This window comes from Conger conger, chromosome 14 (assembly GCF_963514075.1).
Source record: "Conger conger chromosome 14, fConCon1.1, whole genome shotgun sequence".
NCBI classification, from domain to species: domain Eukaryota; kingdom Metazoa; phylum Chordata; class Actinopteri; order Anguilliformes; family Congridae; genus Conger; species Conger conger.
This window is the reverse complement of record NC_083773.1, coordinates 11948688-11961142: the sequence shown is the minus strand read 5'-3', so window position 1 is coordinate 11961142 and position 12455 is coordinate 11948688. Positions and strand designations below refer to the sequence as shown.

General features: G+C 44.3%; 1 protein-coding gene across 4 annotated transcripts in view; it reads right to left on the bottom strand.

The window, feature by feature from the left end:
* The window catches only part of foxp1b (forkhead box P1b), a 183084-nt gene that overhangs the window by 22332 nt on the left and 148297 nt on the right, over window positions 1–12455 (bottom strand). For all 4 annotated transcript variants that reach the window (XM_061218901.1, XM_061218902.1, XM_061218899.1 and 1 more), the window contains exons 10-11: window positions 9150–9336; window positions 1385–1534 (exon numbers count right to left, since the gene is read on the bottom strand). In XM_061218901.1, coding sequence (XP_061074885.1) covers window positions 1385–1534; window positions 9150–9336 — 337 coding nt within the window. The remainder of the gene's footprint in view (window positions 1–1384; window positions 1535–9149; window positions 9337–12455) is intronic.

Sequence of the window (12455 nt, the reverse complement as noted above, 5' to 3'; positions counted from 1 at the left end):
CCAAACTGAGGGGACAAAAACAAACTATCAACACAGAGAAGATAACTAGCAAGACAGAAAGGATAAAACAAACTATGCACTAAGTCAGTGCGCGAAGGTAACAACAAATTGTACCAACACAGAGAGAATGGGCCAATAGCAAACTGTATACAGAAACAGAGAGAGGGGGATGCCAACTAATTAGCAACTGAGAAAGTGAGATAACATACCAACACAGAGGAGGAGAGATAACAATGAACTGTGTACTGAGAACAAAGAGTGATATAACTGCAAACTGTCTACCTGTACCAACACAGAGGGCTAACAACAAACTACGAACTCACAAAGTGGGAGGGTAACACCAACAGGCCATGTAGGAACATAGAGAGAGGGCAACAACATCTAACCGTGTATAAACACAGATAACACCCTGTGTACAGATACAGAGAGATGATAACAAACTGTATAAGCACCGAGATAAACTGTGAGGGGGATAACAAACAGTGGACCATCACCGAGAGAGGAATAATAATAACGTGTGTGTGTGCACAGAGATGCGGAGATAGTGGCCAAATGTGTATGTGCAAAGAGAGGGACATAACAACCAGATGCGTATGCACACAGGACCGATAACAGCAGATAGTGCATTCATATAAACAGAGCGGTAACAACAACCTGTATATCAACAGACAGAGAGGGGGAAGATAATAACGAATTGTGTACCAACAGAAAGCTGATATCAATCTATATAGCAACACAGAGGCAATAACAGGAAAACTGTACACCTGCACGCATCATCATAAATTGCAGTGGCAAAACAAGGAATGTTATTGGCCACCTTCAGGTATGGGTACAGTGTACCGTGTTAGCAAACGGCTGTGTGTCTGTTGTGTTTATGCTGAATGTCTGGCAGCATACATGACCCTGGACTACATGAGCCAACCAAACTCCATTCAAGCATGCTAGGTGTGGAAAGGAGCGAGATAATTCCACATATTGTGTTCACCATTTAACAGATAAAACTGATTGCAAAAATATCTACCCACACCCACAACAGTGAAAACAGAGCTACAGTACACCTGAACCTTGACACAAATGCATTATTATTTGTCCTCTTTACACAGCAGGTAACACCATGAACCCAAATGGGCTGAGAGACCTGTTCCTTTCACCAAATGTATTTACATCAACATGTTCGTACCCAAATGACCACAAACTGCGAACCTTTATCACCCACACCAGGAACAGGGGGGGCAAGAATTAATACAGTAGCTTTCTCTCACAGATTTGTAGTGAGTTTCAGCAGGGTATTTGAGAGGGTACTGGGTGTAGCTGGCTGCCATAGAGCACACACATTCCCCATACTGTTAGCATACACCGCAGCAGAAGGAGAATGGCTACTTACTTGAGGAATGATTGAAAGTCGTCAAACACAGCCTCGCACCCGGGCCACTTGCACACCCCATGTCCGTAGAGCGGGTGACTGTGGTGGGGGTGGGAGTGGGGGTGCGGGTGCGGGTGAGGGTGGGGGTGGGGGTGGTCATCCAGCGTGGAGCTGAGGGGGCAAACACAAACCAACACATTACTCCCTCCATACATACCAATACAAACCAGCACATTACTCCCTCCCAACATACCAATACAAACCAGCACATTACTCCCTCCCAACATACCAATACAAACCAGCACATTACTCCATACCAATACAAACCAACACATAACTCCCTCCCTACATACCAATCCAAATCGGTGTGTCAGCTGGGCTTATAGACAGTAGTTCCCTACTCCAGTGACAGCAGCACTCCTCAAATCACAGCACTTGCAAAGCACGTGGGGGGATTAAGACCTCATTGGGAACCTTGGCAGTGAAACCACACTTGTTACTGGCTACCTTTTGAACGGGAGATGAGCGGGTAAGTCCAGCTGTGAACAGCACCACTGCGTAAGGGCTTAGGCCTTCATAGCCGTGTCCCACAATGCACCTTCAGGGTAGAGCTGTTCCCTCCTCAACAGAAAGCTCTTTAATCCATCTGACAGACCCCCACCTAACGCTGACAACATTTCCGTCAATTAACAATTCATTCACTCACTAATCTCGCTTCTGCATAGTGATGCAAAAACTGCATCGGTTACCAAACATGTTTTATCTGTTGAGATTCACCCACAAACATTTAAAATAAATAAATAATTGTGTTTTCCTTGGCATTCCTTGCCCCAATTCAGCTTAAATAATAATAAATAATAATAATAAAATAATTTGTTATTTAGCTGACGCTTTTATTCAAAGCGACTTACAGTTGCTTGAACCACCTTTATCCTTCTGGGTACCACTAGGCTACAGGCTGCCCCACGCTATAGCCAGCCCTGATTGGTGGAGCTAAGCGCAGGATTCACACCGCTTCGCCACACGTGAGGCCCGGTGTGTGCGAGGCCTACAGCCCGCCATATGGACACAGACACTGAACAAGCTGCATTACTCTCAGCTACAAGAGCCTGGGGGACTGTCCTATATCACCACCACCTGTGCTTCTGATCGCTCTCAACCTCACCACCACCGCCACGCACGAGAGGGGGGAGAGAGAGAGAGAGAGAGAGAGAGAGAGAGAGAGAGAGGGAGAGGGAGGGAGGGAGGGAGAGAGAGAGAGGGAGAGGGAGGGAGGGAGGGGGAGAGAGAGAGGGAGAGGGAGGGAGGGGGAGAGAGAGAGTGAGAGAGAGGGAGGGTGAGAGAGGGTGAGAGAGAGGGAGAGAGAGAGAGGGAGAGAGAGAGGGAGGGAGAGAGGGGGAGAGAGAGAGAGAGGGAGGGAGGGAGAGAGAGAGAGAGAGAGGGAGGGAGGGAGAGAGAGACAGAGAGGGAGGGTGAGAGAGGGTGAGAGAGAGAGAGAGAGGGGGAGGGAGGGAGGGTGAGGGGAGAGAAGGAGAGATGGAGAGAGGGAGAGAGAGACAGAGACAGAGAGAGAGTGTGAGTGTGTGTGAGAGCGAGAGATAGACAGAGAGAGGAGGAGGATGGGAGCACAAATTTTTCATTATAAGAAAATCCCCAGCCACTGCCATTAGAGATGAATTTGGACCAAGGTCTCCTCATTTGTACATTCATTTATACATTTCGTCTAAAGCTGATTGTTAAAACGAGATCCCGCACGCCATTTAGGAACCAGTAATTTAAGTAGCCAGATGTGACAGATGTGATGCATAAACATCGCACGTGTGAAAACGCCTCAAATTAAAAAAAGGAAAAAAATAAAAAATAAATCACATTTATTTTGATGTGCCTATTCACCGGGATTAAATACGAGCTGTGTTCCGATTAAAATCTCATTTCCGAGATGTAAGCAAAGCTGTACCTCGAGTGTTACAATTTAAGGGTCGTCATAGGTTCTCTTGTATTATAATTACTTGCTTAAGAGTTCGCATTGTTCATAACAAGTGATAATTGCATTGCAATTAGGAGGCAGTGAAGCATTCATGAATGTGGTTAACACAGTTTTTTTCTAAAGACAGAAATATATTTTTTTTAAATTCAATTATGAATTATGCATACACATTAAGACCTCTGTTTTGATACAGCTAATAAATAGATGGGGAAGATCTATTATAACGAGTTTTTAACAAGCAAACGTCCCAACTGGTGAAGAGTGTGCTGCTTTTTAATTTAAAGAGATCCCTTTTAATTCCTTCCGAGGAGGCTTGTTGGTTAATTGTGTATTAATAAGATATTGGATTGCCGGGTGCGTTGGGAATCTCGGAGCGCGAGTCTCGGCAGGACCGCAGGAGGAAGCAGCCCTTCTAAAACAGCGGTAAGTGACAGAATTTACAGCCGATGATCTACATTAGTGTAAGAGGAGAGCTGCACTGGATTTCTGCTCTCTACTCGTCCTGACCTCATTCTCATTCAGTCGCTGAAAAAAAAAAAAAAAAAAAAGAAGGTTTTTCAGAGTTAAATTTGTATCTCGACAGGTCTGTCAAGATGCTATTATTGTCAGGCAGCCCGGGGGAGAGAGCTCTAACGATCCTGTTACAGCAACGTGGGAAACTGCGTCGTCTGCGGCACTTACAGAACCCGGCCCACCTAGGCGGAATTTGGACCAAAAAGAAACAAACAAAAAAAAACAGCCATTTAAAAAAACATAATAATAAAAAAAAAACTGTGACGTGTTTTCTGTATGTACTGCAGCTCTCCTTAAACGATGAAATCCCACATTTTTTAAGTTGATAAATATAAGCAAGCCAACTGATGGAAAAGCTTAAAACCACCCCATTAGCTTCAGGTATGGGCTTGCGGTTACTGAATTCCCCGATAGCATGGACAGGTTGGCAGCTAAAGTGGTGAATTGTACAGTGAATTGCCCTCTGCAGACTGCCTTCATAAGGGCATTCCGTTAGCACACTCGTTCTTTCACGTGCAGTACTGTATGTAGATATGTGATAGGCTGGGGGTGCCAATAACTGACGCCCTCTTAGTTTATGTTTGGAGGACACGGCACAGAGAAGCCCAAGTCGCAAAAAGGTGTATATCATTTCACGTTTATGTGTTCACAAACCTTACATTGTGCAGTTTAGATTAAAAGAATCCTCAAATAATTATTTCCGTTTTTTTAAGTCATTAAATATAAGCAAGCCACCCAAAGAAAACCCACGCCGTTTGCTTCCAGTATGGGCTTGTGGTCACAACAGGGACAGGTTGCAGTGCGCAGTGAACCGCCCTCCTACTGGATGCTGAACAGCACCACAGCGATGGGACGTGAGCCAAGCTTTAATCAGACCGCGGCCTGGAGTGATGGCTCCCACGTTTTCCTCGTTTGGGTTACGGATATCTCCCTTCCCTCCGCGGGCCCGCATCTGAAAAGGGCCTTTCTCTTCCCCCCGCTCCTCCAAGGTTTACTTCAATGATTTAATTATCATTTTCCAAGTGTAAGACAAATTAAAGGGGAAAGAAGGAGCGCGGTGCCAGATCTGATTATTTATCCGTGGAGCAGATTGCCGAGCTCAAAGCCCAGAGCTGTGTGGTTGCTGACGGATGCCGGAGAAAGGAACTGGGACAGATGCTTGTGAGGATTCCCTCGCTTACCATATAAGTAGCGCAGAGATGGGAATTGATGTCAGATAAAGATCTGTGGTATTTAATTTAAACAAACAAAAACGCTGAAACCAGTGAGCAGGTTCATTTGTAGCTGGCTTCTTCATCCCACCCACCCACACTCTCTGTCTGCGTTCGCGTTTTGGCCGACAGATTGACGGGGAGGGCTTTCTGTCGTATTTGGGGTCTTTAGAGGGAAACGGGAAGCGGAGGATCTTTGAACCTGTTAAAAGCGGGCCTGCCCGTTGTCTCCGAGTGTCTGGCGTGATTGAATTTCTCCTCCTTCCTTAAGACGGAAGTGGAACTCTGAACGATGCCTGTAGATGCACTTAAGGTTTTAGTTGCAGGCGTCGTAGTGGCCGGGCAGATTTTATATGACACATGAAACTAACTACACGGTACTTAGCCTGGATGTAAATGAATCTGCGACCGGGGGAGAACAGGCCCGTCAGCAGAGCCTGGGTTGTTTCTGTGGCATGACAAAAGGACTTCCAAACCGCATCAATTAAAAGTTCATTACGCTCAGCGCTGGAAAACCAAGAGATGTTTTCTATTTATACACTGCAGACGCCATTATCGAAAACCTAATTATTCAAATCCCAGGATTTTAACAAAGACGTTTCTCGTCCTTTCGCGTGAAATAATCACATTTTGTACAATTTAATAATAATAATATAAGGGATTTGGCTCGAGAATTGAGTGAGCATCATCAAAAGAGTCAAATTTTTCTTATGATATTTATGTAATTGAGCTGCATGAAAATACACAGGGGCGAGGATTATTGGTAATATGAATCTGAATTAGCATCCCGGAATGTAAAATTGGTAACTTCTTTATTTAATATAATCCTAATTCTACCTCTGAGCACTTCTTTTTGCTCACTTTATAATATCTGTCATGATTTTACTCCACGCGGTAAACTGAAAATAATCACCTGCTTGTGTTCTGACAAATCTGCGATTCTTAGCGAATGCTCAGTCGAGGATTGCTTTCTTCGTGTGAGCATGTGTTAAACTGCCGCTGATGTCCCCTTTAATCCCCACTACACCACTGGAGAGAGCCAGGGAGAGAGGGAGAGAGGGCCCCTGCTGACTGCCTTCACAAGGGCTCTGTGGATCTATCTTTCCATTGGCACATTTTCCACCGCAGTCTCAAGACTCATCTCTTCACACTGTACCTAGACTCCTCTGTGGGAGTACTCTGATCTATTGCTGCTTGTTTCACCTTCTTATTTTAGCCCCTTTTTGTACTTTGTAGTCTGATCTAGGACTGCTGCAGTTGTATTTGTGTCTATATTGTATTTGCATGGCTTACTGACTTGGCCTGTTTGCCATGTGTACTGGAAATAATGTTCCTGGCTGTACAACTGGTTCTTTGCAAATGATAGCTCATCCAACCTGTTCTGTAGTTTTTTCTATTGACCATGATGCGCACTTCTCTGTACATCACTTTGGATGAACTAATAATCAATAAAATGTAATGTAATTCATTCTTTCACATACTGTATGTAGATATACGATGGGCTGGGGATGCCAATAACAGCCTCTTAAAGCTCATGGCTCAAAGAAGCCATGTCAAAACATGTTGTTTGCACTGCTTGTTACATGGAATTTAATGTTTATGGGAATGTGTGTTTATGTTTTGAGGAACCTCACATTGTATAAGTGCAGTTTAGATTAACTAATGCACTTTGTGACCCACCACCATACAGTAGAAAGCTGTGTTTTTATCACAGAGCATGGATGGGCAAACCAAGGGCCTGGTGCCCTGCAGAGCTGTGTATGCGGCAAGCTGAAACAGAACCTCAAGGTAAACAGGAAAAGGCAACAGGATCTGGGAGGGAGCCGTCGCTAGCATCCTCTGGCCAAACGAACAAGGGTGTAGACGCAGGGCCCGCGGGCTTCCCAGAGTTCACAGCTGCGTACGAGCGGACAGCAGGGGGGAGAGAGACGCGTTCCGCAAGACTGTGGTGTGTCAGGGCAAACCGTTAGGCTCTTACAGTGTGCTTTTCACCTGCCTTCATGTGTCATGGCTGCCTTCTCCGTTCACATAAGCCCATGAAGCACCGGCAGACATATTAAGAAGGAGCGGGTCTTTAAGCGTCTTGTTAGCCTGTTTGTCAGCACAGAGTCAGCTCAGGTTCTCCCATGAATGCTACGTCTCGAAGATGACAAGCGCATGGGCTGTGAGCCTGTCTTTACCTCCACCGCCTGACGCTTCAGAGGGCTAAATGTGTTTCCATTCACATTGCCTTAATAATTGCACACAGGTTTTGATCACTGGAAACACTAGTCAGATGCTAGCTATGAAGTGACTTAATTTTGCCTCCGGGATTCTTATCTGCAGTTCTGAGATCACGCTTTGATGTAAAAAAGGAAGAACAAAAACAAAACTGTTATATGTTAAATTCACTTCCTCCTTAAAAGAACAAGTTCCTGAACAATTTTTCAAGAGAGCACATTTGTCAACACTTCATAGCTGTTTATTGAGAGTGTGATATATTGCTGTCAGAGCTGCTGAACAAAATCCAAAACATTCCCGTTTAAGTTTCGATTGAGCGAAAGTAACATTAAAATCAATTTTATGCGATTGTGATTGGCTAGCTACATCATAGGCTACTAGCCTGATATGCCTATCAATAGGAGGCTTAACAGCCAAGAACACCGTTCTAGTCTTTTGTTGTTGTTGTTGTTGTTGTTGTAAAATGTTTATACATAGCATTTGCAGAAAGAAGTTCATGCTGAAGTGCATGGGGATTATGTTATTATGTTTTTAACCAGGGTATTGAAGGTATAAAGAATCGTGGAATTTCACTGGTATTGGCATCAACTACCAAAATTATGGAATCATGATATAAGCGATATCCCTATAAGCCAGAAGACTATAATAAAATAAATTTAAAAGGTCTGCTCTGAATACAGACCTATGGACAGTACAAACCTAAACTGGCATTTTCTTCATTTTCATGTCTTAAACCGTGACATTTCTGCATAATATTCAAAACCAATGTTATTTAGAAGGCAAATTTTATGGTATGTGCATTTTTGTGTTCTTCAATAGACTTTAGGTAATTTGAATTTTATTTAACAAACTGGTGCCAAAGTCACAGCCGCAGTTTCATAACCACAACTGAAATAATAACACTCCGACCCCCTAATTAATAGTGTGGGGATCTGATTTCCATTACTGCAACCTTCTCTAAAATTATTCCCTCGTTCCCAGGTGTTTTGTTTAAACTCTCCGCGGAATACAGCGACAAAGAAAACCCCTATGTCTTAATGAAAATAGTAAGGTACTTACAAACTATGAATTAATATTCATCAGTGGGGCAAAGCCCTATGGGTAAGTGTCCATCAGCGCGATACCTTTGAGAAATTGCCATTTTTAATAGGAATATGAAGGCCTCTTGTTCTCTTTAGTCAAAGATGACAGTGAGGAGAATGTCACACCTAATGTGTTCCACTAGATTTTCCTCAAAGGCGTTGTGCTTCTCGTGTAAAATAGGTCAGAGATTGCTGTAATGACATGCGTGAAATGCGTCTTCCTAGTGGACGAACGCGCTTGTCAGACTGCTTAAACGGTGGAAAGAAAGGCGTATTTTGGCACTGGGCCTCAGCATGACTGCCATCTCCTGATCTCTGAGCTTCCAGTATTATACGGTATGAGTACAACCTCACCTCAACACGTCTCCAGGACGATAACACACAATAAAGCTGTGAGCATATTATGGTATTTCCACACACAAGCCAACCAAGCCTACCTGTGTGACCCAATAAGAGGAAAGGTAGAGTGCTCAAGAAGGTTCTGGGTAAACTCCAAGTAGCTACGGTAACGCAAGGTACTACAGTTTGATTAACTTGACGGCCGCGTCAAAACCGGTCGGTTTTTTAACATTACATCAGTAGATATGCCTTTGCAATAAAGAACGCCTTTTTAATATTCGTTAACATTCTTCTTTGCGCAAGTGTGCGTGAAGTCTCAAGCAAGTCACACTTTTAGAATTTTTCAGGTGCTCCTCCTGCAAGCCTACTTGTGCGTCAGAAGACTGCGGCCATTTCAAAATGGCGCCCGGCGCCTTGCTCCTAGCGGGACTCACATCTCTCTCTTCAGCGACGGGCCCATGTACTGGCCGTTGGTGGACGCGTGGTGGTTGAGGTGCGGGTTTTTCGGGGCGGAGGGCGAAGACAGGTCCAGGCTGCCGTGGCTGTTGCCGCTGTTCTCCTCCTTTACGGGAGCGTTCGTCACCTCCTTCCACAGCTGCTGAAGTTCCGCTGGAATCATGCCTGAAACAAACAAATTGGATAATTAAATCAATTAACAGCTAATCCTGCTCTCCTCGTAACGTAATTAAATCAACGAGTCTGTAAACAAAGCCAAGTATTAATTAGAACATTTTCTACTAAGGGGTAATGTGCCGGGAACACTTGCTTTTTTTCCCCCTCTCCCTCCCCCCACTGCGATGCGAGGCTTGTTTGTATACACAAATCCCTGGCATTCACATACATTTCATGCCCATGGTAAATAATTAACATGCAGACAAGGCATGAAATCTGAATAAATCACTATTATTCCTTTAACAAGAAGAAAAGGGAGCAGGGAAGAAAGAAAGTTTACAATAGCGCCGTCGCGAAAACATCACAAAAAACAGGACCCTGGGGGAAGTCTCTGAAAAGCACATTAATGTGCAAAATACTTAAAGCTGTGCGCCGCCTCCAATTGACACACAAGACCTAAACCTCATTTAACAAGTCAAGCACATTGCCGTTCTCACATCCCTTTGAAAAAAAAAAAAAAAAAAAACGCTTGAAAAGAGGAGCATCTCCTCGGTTCTTGCACATGCATGATGCGTAGTCTCCCTGCGTCTGACTGACAGTGATACCAACACCCTGGGCTAGATTGAGGATCAGGAGGGATAATGCTGTGTTTGTACACTGCCAGCTTCCCAGTCTGAGAGAACTGAGCCATTGTTTACACACAATGTATATGTGCATGTTGCCACATACTATACATGCATGCTATTCAGCTACTGAGAAACTGTGGGGGAAAAATACTACATATACATCATGTGTGGGAAAAACAAGATTATCAAAACGAAATACCCGCAGTTCATACTGGTATTCAGAACATGACTAAATTTGCTGGATATTTATTATTAAAGAATTATGGAAATATTATTGAAATATAGTCAATTTTAAAGAATTCTTCAAAATGAAAAAAAAAAAAAAAAAAAAAACGGAAAAAAAACATTTCATATATTTATAATATATAATATAATTATTAATATAGATAGGTGCTTTTGTGCATGTGTACTGAATTAAGCCAGAGACAGGGCAGTGTAGGCAAGACCACTCATTTAACATTACAATTAATTAAATCCATTTTCAAAATGAGCAGTGGCAAATGAAAGATGATTTGCACACGCTTATCTCTCGGTTTATATTCTCTGGATTTCTCTTTTTAATCGCCCTCTATAGATACCAGAAGTGGCCCTTTCAAGCAGCAGATCCTCACGCATTGTGCAAAATGCTTAGTCTTAATTTATTCCTGTTGTGGCAAATAACTGAGAGGTGAAGATCTCAATACGATCAGCAAAAATATTTTTAATTTGATAAGCTACTAAAGATTTTAATTATGCTGGTAATAGAGAACATTGGTCTAATGAGGCGGGGGACTCGGGAGAGTTGCAGTGGCTAAGAAGTGTGAAATGAGTCTGATTGGATTGCTGTAAATTCACACTGGATCGTTTGCATATCAAAGAGAAGGAAATTATTGCAGGACAAATCAATAACCTTTCCACGTTCCAAGGAGCATCTTCCCTTATTTCAATATAAAACACGCTCTGCCTTTTTCTCCCTTTGTGTTTTGGCCCGGTTTTCCATATGCGGCGTAATTAACGGGCAGCCATTAATTTTTTTTAAGCGGACGCGGGGCACGGTCGTTCCTGGGTGGGGTGCGCGGCGCGGGGTTTTCGGCCCTCGGACAGGGCGGTCTTGGTGCTAGTTTTGTCCGGGTTTGGAGAAGGTCACCGTTGGACTGAGTGTCCTGTGCTACAGTGTTAGAACAATCATTTTCCCTGCTCGCTGCCCACTGACAGTGTGCGATGTATTTTTAGACAGTGTGCTTGACAGGGCGGCCCGCTCTCTCTCAATTACCCAGCAGTCCCTGTGACCCCGACACCACTATTTACTGAGACGAAACCGCTGGATGGACCCGTCTGATGAGGGGGGTAACAGAGTGCGACAAAGTCGTTTCCCTCTCTGTGCTCGCTATCTCTCTCTCTCTCTCTCTCTCTCTCACTATGTCTCTCTCTCTCTTCGGGTTTCTATCCCTTCCTCAGTTTCTCTTTCCCACCCGTGTCTTTGCCAAAATGGCACCTGTCATCTCCAACAGTTAACGGTCGCCTTGTTAAGAGGTTTGAAAATGGACATATTTACATATTACCGCAATCAGAAAACAGTCATCAAACCGTGCCGCGATTTAAAGTGCAAAACACTTTTGAATTTGATTGAGGCAAAGCACAAAGAAGCGTTTAATTATTTTGGTCGACAAGACAGCGAAGCCAGACGAATGTCACTCCGCGTTTTCTTTCTTCTCCACCTCGGTCAGTCCATTTTTTAAAAACACGGTATTGGTTTATCTCTCCTTTTTCCATTTTTCACAACAACTCTACCCGCTCATTAAAGGTTGGAGATACCGACGCGGCTTTAAAAAATGTATGTTGTTGGGGACACTTGATTGATCACCGGCCGCTCAACTCAATTTCAGCGCTGCGGGGAGCGGCTGGCTCAAAGACAGGCCAGGCTCTTCAACCTTTTCCTGTCCTTGTACCTTGGTACCCAGGTGACCATGTTCAAGCAAGCAGAAAGTTGATTTAAGGTTCGTAATGACATCAGTTGCGGCCCATCATCCTCGGAATAAAAAATAGCCCCCCGCTCCCGCCTCTTTAAACTCTCCGGTTACTCCTCGCAGAAGCCCCCCGGTTTCCACGGGGGGCCGGCGACACCGCTATTAGTTTATTGTTCCATCAGACAGAGACCTTAGGAGCACCTCTGTTTATGTTCCTGTAATCACTGCCCTACTGATATGCGCCCCTTAGGCCTAAAATATGTTCCTTCCTAATGCCGCTGGAGCCATTACGCCGTAGCACGCTGCTGGCCAAATCAATCACTGCCACCGCCCGGCGCCTTGGCCGCCAGCGTCCCCGATGCGCCGCGCTACGGATAACACTTCATGCATGGCCACATTCTTTGCTTTCATATTACTAACAAATTTGTCTTGTCACTGTCCCATTGCCCTCTTCTGGACAACTTAACTGATGTTCTCCAGCGACGAACACTCAACTATATAAAACCCCGGCCAGGGAGGCCACGGAGCGAGTAACGACAAGCTAGCCAATCACCTG